The sequence below is a fragment of the Schistocerca nitens genome, chromosome 3 (genome assembly GCF_023898315.1).
Source record: "Schistocerca nitens isolate TAMUIC-IGC-003100 chromosome 3, iqSchNite1.1, whole genome shotgun sequence".
Classification (NCBI taxonomy): Eukaryota; Metazoa; Arthropoda; class Insecta; order Orthoptera; family Acrididae; genus Schistocerca; species Schistocerca nitens.
The window spans coordinates 994,267,682-994,277,132 of NC_064616.1; the positions used below are offsets into that span (position 1 = coordinate 994,267,682).

Genomic DNA, 9,451 nt, shown 5'->3' on the forward strand with positions numbered 1-9,451 from the left:
TTTACTTTTGAATTTGTTGAATGCTTTATGCACGGTCCTCCTTGTGCTAAGTTTTGCTTCATTTAGTTTTTGTTTGTCTTTGAGGCTTTGGCTTTGTTTAAATCTGCAGTGAAGCTCTCTTTGATTTGCCAAATACAGAAAAATAGATTAATAGACTGTAGGAACCATGGTTAAAGAGCTGTTATCCAAATGCAAATTGTTTTTCTGTTTCCTTTTAACTAAATGAGTACTGCTGTTCATTGGAATGAGTCCACATTATAAACCACAAATGCCATTAGAGAGTATATGTAGAGGGATGGCAGGGTTAGAGTTCTGAGGTGCATGAACAACAGCCCACATGGTGTCCATGAACTGTGAATGCAGATAATTCGGATTACCTGTTTCTGGGTTCAGGATATTCCTTATAAATGAAAATACTCATCACAGGACATAATGGAATGGAGATAAGAAAAATAAACAAGCTACAGATAATTTTCCTCCGTCAAGTTGCTACACTGTTCTCTAGTTACAGTCTGTAACAAATGTTTCATGGAAGTTATATATAAGTCATTCATCTCTCATCACACTAAAACCTCAAAACCATGATGTGATTTACTAATTACACAGTCTGAAAAATTACATCACTAATTTTTTGGAAATTGACACAAGGTGCTCCAGCTGGAAAAAAATGTTCTGTAATGATGTGCAAGGCCATAGTAGGTTATTGCTCAGAACAAAAGACAAAACTATGTATTTAAATATTGGTCTGTTAGGAAAGTGGAAAAATGCTTACTTGTCTGTCTCAAAGATTCTCAAAATTATAGTATTTTGAGCTCAGTCTTCTGAAAGTGAGAAAGCAATGTGATAAATCTATAATGATAATGATGAAGCTAATGAAAATTATATGTTACTGTGAAGTACCTGTGTGTAGATTTTGATTTAGCTGTGTTTGCATTTTATATAAATGTTGTTCACTTCTATTTCAGCTAGGTTTGTGGACTTGAAAAGACAAAGCTGATCTTTCTAGCCATATCTGGAAAAGGTAGTTTGTGTTAAAAAGAGACTGAATCTCATTAAAGTGCTGACACACCAGTAAAATGATCACAGGTATTCAAGGTGATTAGTGTTTGGGTATCATACATGGTATGGTGTACTGAAACATGAGAAACATTGTTTGTGCACTGACAATTGTACTATTTGCATTAGGTAAATTTAGAAAATCTAATTCCACAAGACTATGAAGCCATTATCTCTAGAACAGCTTCATTATTATATTTTAACACTACATTTATGTGAGGTGTATTGTAAGATAGTTTTTTGAAAGACTGTATTTATTTCCGTAACATCACACTGTGCTTGTATTTTTCCAGCTGCTTCATATTTATGTTTCTATCCTGTATTTGTATAAGGCCTGATGTGTGCTAGATTTTGTTTAAATGTTATTATTATTTCAGTAGGGCCATTGGCTGTTGAGTTTCCAATTTATTATCTGAGAAGCAATAATTGGATTGTTCATAATGTTTTAAAGATATGTAAATACAATAATCTTTAAATGACTAGAATTCACCTCAGATAGCCTGCTCTAGCATGTTAATACACTTGCTGAAAGTGGAAAATTAACACTGTGAAGCAGTGATACCATATGAATGAAGTTTCCTTCACGTGTTGTGCAAGCTATATACTATATATAGGATCACAATCACAAGCACCGTTGTAATGATCCAGTTTCATGAGCATTTCTGCAACAAAACAGGCATAATTTTTAGTGAACAGGAAGACACATTACTGTTATTTTTCTGATTTTGTCACTCATCCAAACACTGTACGGCAAGTCCTGTAAAATGGTTCTTTATAATTAATGAGAAGCACTATATTGCTTATGTTCTAAAGGATTAATTTATTGTGTCAACTGGATTTTGGCTTATAAGATCATCATCAGACTTTAACTGACCATTATTTTATTCGGTTTGTTTATTTAATGTTATACAGACACGATTTTCGAGTGTAGTGGTAAGGTTTTTCCTGTTTGTTCGCTTTATATTTACCTATTGTTCAGCTATTTTTCTTTTAAGTTGCATTACCAGTACACTGTCAAAGATGCCATTTACTGTGTGTTTGTGTGCTGTTTACAGACATTGTAATTTCTTTGGTGGAAGTAGTTAGTTAAAGTCTAATAATGGCTTTGCAAGCCAAAAACCGGTTAGCGCAATAAATTAATCATATAGAACATAAGCAACATAGTGCTTTTCATTTATTATACAATTGTCCTACCAAGAACTGACAGAAAATTCAGTTAACATGTTATTACTTTATTATTCTGGTTATTAATTGTGAGTATACGTCGTAAAATGTTGTACATTGTGTGTCAGTACCACAAAAAAAGAAGAAATAAATAAATAAATAAATAAAAATAAAAAAAATTTAAAAAAAATCAATCTCAACTGATAAGTAATTAAAACAGTTTTCTTGATGATTACAATATTTGTACTTACATTTGTGATAACCTGTATTTTTGTTTTTCTTATTCTTACATTGACCAACAATATGTCCTGTCATAGTAACAATTTTTGTATTTCCATCTTGATGCAAGACATTTGCTGATGTGCAGTTTTATTATCTCACTGTAAAGACTTTGAGGGTAAAAAGCCCTGTAAAAAAATCAGTGTCAGCTTATGACCTTACTGAATATATAATAGGTGCCTCATGTAGTGTCATTACTGGGTGACCCATGTAACCTAAAGGAAACAAAGCTTTACAGTGTTTGGTAATTGCCTTAATTCAAGTGTTGCATATTTACTTAAATATCTTTTTCAGTTCCATCTTTTTGTTACTTTATTTTGATCTTAATAACTTAAAATTAGTACTTCACTAGCTGCCTGCACCAGCTTCACACAGGTAGCACAAATATCTTCCCAAGTTCCAGCTTTTTGTTACTTTATCGTGGTTTCAATAACTGTAAAATTAATACTCCATTAGCTGCCTTTCCCGGCTTTGATATCTGTGGCCAGACAGTTTGTTTGGCATAGCACTAATAAATTACTATGTAAACCTTCTTTGTGAATCAATCTGTCTGTTAGTGAAAACTGTATCAAAATCCCTAAAGTAGTTCCTGAGATTAACCTCAACTAAAGACAGAAAAAAAGTGGTGGCCTTTAATTTAGTAATGTGTCTAGACGATTCATTTGCCGTTTAATCTATTTTTTTTAAATACAATATCCTATCATAAGTGAATTAATTAACTGCAGCATTCTGTTGGCAACTGTGTGTATTAATATCAATTTATACTCCTCTCTACCAATTTTCTTCAGTGCAGTTCACCCAGTCATTGCTACAGAAAGCACTCTTCTACAAAGAAAACTGTTTTACACAGTTACCTTTTAACCTGTTTCTCTGGACTTCTCTCTATGGTTGTACTAAGAATAATGATATTATTCCATCATTTTTTGGGCACGCATCTGAGCCAGCAATATTTCATCTCCCATAATTTCATCTGTTAACCGTGCAGCTATCTGTAAAGCGAATCGGTGACCGAATTAAAACCACTCGACTCAGTGATATACTGTGGAATAAAATGTACGTCTCGTAGATGGCGTAGGCCGTGTCCCTACTAGTTGTGCCTGTGGAATTACTGGGGGAAGTACTTAAGCCAACTGGAGGAAGGCCGGCCGGAGTGGCCGAGCGGTTAAAGGCGCTACAGTCTGGAACCGCACGACCGCTACGGTCGCAGGTTCGAATCCTGCCTCGGGCATGGATATGTTTGATGTCCTTAGGTTAGTTAGGTTTAAGTAGTTCTAAGTTCTAGGGGACTGATGACCACAGATGTTAAGTCCCATAGTGCTCAGAGCCATTTGAACCAACTGGAGGAAGTGACAAAATTATCTCACGTGTATTAAATTGGCTGTGTTGTAGCACAGTCTTTTAATGAAATATCTAGTTTATAACACTTTTAAACTGAAAACTGTCTCTCAGGGTCCCAAAATGTATTCGTACGAATAATCACCTTTTGCAGTGCGGACTGCCACGAAGAGAGTAAATGAGGTTCCGGAAGGTACTGACAGGGATGTGGAGCCGTGCCGACTCCTGTACTGTTTTCTTTACGATGTTTCACGCTGCACACGCCAGTGGCCAGCTGTCCGATGGAGCATAAAATGTGATTCGTCTGAAAAGTCACCTGTCACCACTCTGCGGACATCCAGTTGTGGTACCGATGTGCAAATTCCAGCCTCTGTCGCCTACGAACAGCAGTCGGCACAGGTGCTCGAACCGGGCTCCTGCTGCGGAAGCCCGTACGCAGCAGTGTTTGCCGAATGGTCATTGAGGAGACACTGTAGGTAGCCCCTCGGTTCACCTCACAGTCAGTCACTCGACAACTGCACGTCTGTCTGTCCGTACATGTCTGTGCAGCCGTCATTCGTCCCTGTCGTATATGGCCTGTGGTGCACCACATTTGCCACTGCGCCAGTTGTGGATCGCACCTTTTGCCATTCGCGGTATACTTTATCCATGGTGACGTATGTGCAGTTTACAAACTTAGCCGTTTTGGAAATGCTGCCATCCTTGGCCTGAAAACCAATGACGGTGTCCATTCGGCTGTCAGATAAATTGTCCCATTTCTGGATTACGATGACGGTGGCACTGTTTTCCACATCCCTCAACCTCCGTTAATACGACTGCACCGTGTATATTGCAATACTGTGTAATTTCAAATTATGTGTGTAAAAAACAAACGTACTGCAATAATAAATTTGGATAATAACATTCATTTGATATTGACAACAAAGCGTGCTGATAACTCCACAGTTGGATACCTTTAAACCACAGATAAACTACACAGTGGTTATCATACGTTTCTACTTAAAGGTCAAAGAATGTAAAAGTAATTTGTATCAATGAGTTATCCCATTACACATGCTACAAACAAAATATACTTCTTGTCGATCACATTTATGAATCTTTGTTATATTGGTAGTATGTGTTAGTGATGATGATAAATCTCGTGAAAAGTAGACGCCTTATATATGTGTTCCAAAACGATTCACATTGGAATTCCAGGACGGAATAACACTGACTGTTTTCCACGTCCCCCCAACTTGCTTTATATACCCTTCACAGCTAGTGCTGCCCCCGGGAATCTGTGAGTGGTTATTGCAAGTTGAACTGAAAGCATAAATGTATAGCAGCCTTTTTGCTGTGCCTTTCTGTGACTCGACATCTCCTCTATTATGGTGAGTGGCAGTCAATCCATTTCGTAATGTCGACAAAATGATTTGTGGTACGGTTTAATGTAACCTGATAGATAATTAATCTGCTCACCGACTGGCAGCAGAACACGTACATACAGGGTGTTTCAAAAATGACCGGTATATTTGAAACGGCAATAAAAACTAAACGAGCAGCGATAGAAATACACCGTTTGTTGCAATATGCTTGGGACAACAGTACATTTTCAGGCAGACAAACTTTCGAAATTACAGTAGTTACAATTTTCAACAACAGATGGCGCTGCGGTCTGGGAAACTCTATAGTACGATATTTTCCACATATCCACCATGCGTAGCAATAATATGGCGTAGTCTCTGAATGAAATTACCCGAAACCTTTGACAACGTGTCTGGCGGAATGGCTTCACATGCAGATGAGATGTACTGCTTCAGCTGTTCAATTGTTTCTGGATTCTGGCGGTACACCTGGTCTTTCAAGTGTCCCCACAGAAAGAAGTCACAGGGGTTCATGTCTGGCGAATAGGGAGGCCAATCCACGTCGCCTCCTGTATGTTTCAGATAGCCCAAAGCAATCACACGATCATCGAAATATTCATTCAGGAAATTAAAGACGTCGGCTGTGCGATGTGGCCGGGCACCATCTTGCATAAACCACGAGGTGTTCGCAGTGTCGTCTAAGGCAGTTTGTACCGCCACAAATTCACAAAGAATGTCCAGATAGCGTGATGCAGTAATCGTTTTGGATCTGAAAAATGGGCCAATGATTCCTTTGGAAGACATGGCGGCCCAGACCAGTACTTTTTGAGGATGCAGGGATGATGGGACTGCAACATGGGGCTTTTCGGTTCCCCATATCCGCCAGTTCTGTTTATTGACGAAGCCGTCCAGGTAAAAATAAGCTTCGTCAGTAAACCAAATGCTGCCCACATGCATATCGCCGTCATCAATCTTGTGCACTATATCGTTAGCGAATGTCTCTCGTGCAGCAATGGTAGCGGCGCTGAGGGGTTGCCGCGTTTGAATTTTGTATGGATAGAGGTGTAAACTCTGGCGCATGAGACGATACGTGGACGTTGGCGTCATTTGGACCGCAGCTGCAACACGGCGAACGGAAACCTGAGGCCGCTGTTGGATCACCTGCTGCACTAGCTGCGCGTTGCCCTCTGTGGTTGCCGTACGCGGTCGCCCTACCTTTCCAGCACGTTCATCCGTCACGTTCCCAGTCCGTTGAAATTTTTCAAACAGACCCTTTATTGTATCGCTTTTCGGTCCTTTGGTTACATTAAACCTCCGTTGAAAACTTTGTCTTGTTGCAACAACACTGTGTTCGAGGTGGTGGAATTCCAACACCAGAAAAATCCTCTGTTCTAAGGAATAAACCATGTTGTCTACAGCACACTTGCACGTTGTGAACAGCACACGCTTACAGCAGAAAGACGACGTACAGAATGGCGCACCCACAGACTGCGTTGTCTTCTATACCTTTCACATCACTTGCAGCGCCATCTGTTGTTGAAAATTGTAACTACTGTAATTTCGAAAGTTTGTCCACCTGAAAATGTACTGTTGTCCCAAGCATATTGCAACAAACGGTGTATTTCTATCGCTGCTCGTTTAGTTTTTATTGCCGTTTCAAATATACCGGTCATTTTTGAAACACCCTGTATAAAGGTGAAGGAAATTCACAAGCTTTTGGAGTCAGCGGTTCCTTCTTCTGGCAAAAGGCTTGAAGGGGAAGGAAAAAGAGATGAAGAAAAAGGACTGGCGAGGTTTAGGAAATGGGAGGAGTTTATAAAAGTCGCCCAGAACCTCAGGTCAGAAAAGCCTTATCAGATGGGATGAGAATGAAAGGCTTTTGTTGGGAACTGTACCAGATGAGATTTGAAAACCTGAGAGCTTATAGGTGGAAGATAGAGTAATAAGCAACACAGAGATTACTAACAAAACATCGTGTAAGAGTTAATAAAAGTGAAAAGCTAAGCGCACTGTATGTGGGAGAGGTGGGTTGCGGGGAAAAATAGATAGGTCAGAAAGTAAAAGATATAAAAAACTAAAAAGTAGTGAAGAAAGGAATGGTTACTGAGAAGAAATGCAGAGACCAAAAAAAAAAAAAAGTAAATTAAGGGTAAGTTAGTAGTGAGAACCAAGGGCATGTTGTAATGCCTGTTCCCCCTTGTGGAGTTCTGAGATGCTAGAGTCTCAGGGAAGAATCCAGATAGCACGTGTGGTGCAACAGGCATGGAAGTCACAACTGTCATATGGTAGAGAATGCCAAAAAGTGTTTACATAACAGTTGATACATGGCATGTGTTCTCTCACATGTGGCTCTCCCTTTGATAGTGTATGTTTTACCATTTATTGGGCTGGTATAGGAGGTGATATGGAGGGTGTATGGGGCAAGTCTTACTGTGGGGACATTCAGAGGGGTAGCAGCAATATGGTAGGGAAATGAGTGCAGAAGGAGCATCAGGTCTGACCAGGATACTGCAGAGAGGAGAGGTAGGGGACGAAAAGTTATTCTAGGTGTGGTGGGCAGAATGGATCTCACTTCAGGGTATGATTTTAGGAAGTCATAGCCTTTTCAAAGTTGCTGATTAATACATTCAAGACCAGAATAATACTGAGTGACAAGAGGTGTACTGCTGTGTTGTTTTCTTGGAGGGATCAGCAGTACCAGGATTCTGACCTATCACCCCGCCCCACCTTTACCACATTCAATGCTCTTAGCTTTCTGTTCTCATTAACTCTTGTGTGACATTCTGTCAGTAATCTCAGTCTTGCTTATTTCCCTGTCTCTCACCTCTAAGCCTTCAGGTTTTCAGATTTCGTCCAATCCAAACTCTCCCTATTTCCTAAACCTCACCAGTCCTCTTTCTTCATCCCTCTTCCTTCCCCTTCAGTCCTTCTGCCAGAAGAAGGAGCCACTGGCTCTGAAAGTTTGCAAATTTCCTTAACCTTTTGCATGTGTGTGCTCTCCTGCCACTACTTGGTGAGTAGATTCTCTTATCTATCCAGTAACATTATATTTTCAAAAATTGAAGATTGATTATTTTCATCGATACAGTACAATTTAAGCTTCTGAATGAAATTTTCGCTCTGCAGCAGAGTGTGCACTGACACGAAACATCTCGGCAGACTAAAACAGTGTGTGGGACCGAGGCTCAAACTCGGGATCATTGCCTTTGGTGGCCAAGTGCTGTACCAACTGAGCCACCCGAGCACGACTCACGAGCCGTCCTCACAGCTTTACTTCTGCCAATCGGGTCACGAGTCATTCTCGGATGGCACATTCGATAGAGCAATTGCCTGTGAAAAGCGAGGGTCCTTAGTTTGAGTCTCGGTCCAGCACATAGTTTTAATCTTCCAGGAAGTTTCATGATTTAAGCTACTTGTAAAAAATTTAATATCTGCATCTGTAGAAAAATTACTCTTTCCATAACACTGTGACCTCTTCTTTGCTAACTGTTAAATGGATGTATAAATGTACTTGCAAATTTTCACTGAATATATCACTGCCTTAAAGGAAGGTAAGGCTACCCAGGTGATGAAGTAAAAGTCTGTGTTACATGCAGTGAAGGCAATCCAACACTCATTTAAACATGTTATTTACAATATAATGGCACTCAAATATTTACTTGCCTCTAGCAGATTATGTGAATCTTCCAGTTAGTAGCTCATGTAAGTCTGATCAGGAAATTGTCTGAACTAGATAGGCTTGTGTCATAAAAGGTTCTGCATAAAGAATGCTATGAAAGAAGCTATCAGTGCATTTGGAAGAAAAATTTTGTTTAACAAATTTGAACAACTCCCTGGAACTTTTTGCACAATGTCCAGACAGTCATTTTCCATACAAGTACTCAAATGTAAGATTATTACACTAAGGCCAATATCTTGAATTTTACAATCCATAACTGTTTACAGAAGAAAGCAGTTATACAGCTCCTCCTTCTGATTCTTGCACCCGTGCAAAAATTACAAATATAGGGATAGTTTATTTCAGAGTTTGAAAGCTATTGAATTTACTAAACAATGATATCATCAGTAGACTTAATACCTTACCTCTTCAAATTTCTATCGATTTTTGGAACACAACTGGTCCCTACCATTGCAGCTGTTTGTTAACAGCAACTGCAGCAGCACAGCATTTCCGAACGAAAAAGGATTCGCGCTCTCTCCGTCGTTAAGAGAAACTGCGACTGTTCCTCACCGGGTAGCAGAGTGCTGTGAACGACAGTTCCTGCCAGTCAGCT

At 39.6% G+C, this 9,451-nt stretch overlaps 1 protein-coding gene across 2 annotated transcripts in view; it reads left to right on the forward strand.

Moving 5' to 3' along the window:
- Window positions 1-2,336, forward strand: part of LOC126249057 (F-box/LRR-repeat protein 6) — a 241,118-nt gene extending 238,782 nt beyond the window's left edge. Inside the window, exon 10 of one of the 2 annotated variants that reach the window (XM_049950695.1) lies at window positions 966-2,334. In XM_049950695.1, the coding sequence (XP_049806652.1) occupies window positions 966-969 (4 nt within the window). In that variant the 3' untranslated portion in view covers window positions 970-2,334. Of the gene's footprint in view, window positions 1-965 lie in introns of both variants that reach the window. The other variant, XM_049950696.1, reaches the window with a different exon arrangement.
- The last annotated feature ends 7,115 nt before the right edge of the window (window positions 2,337-9,451 follow it).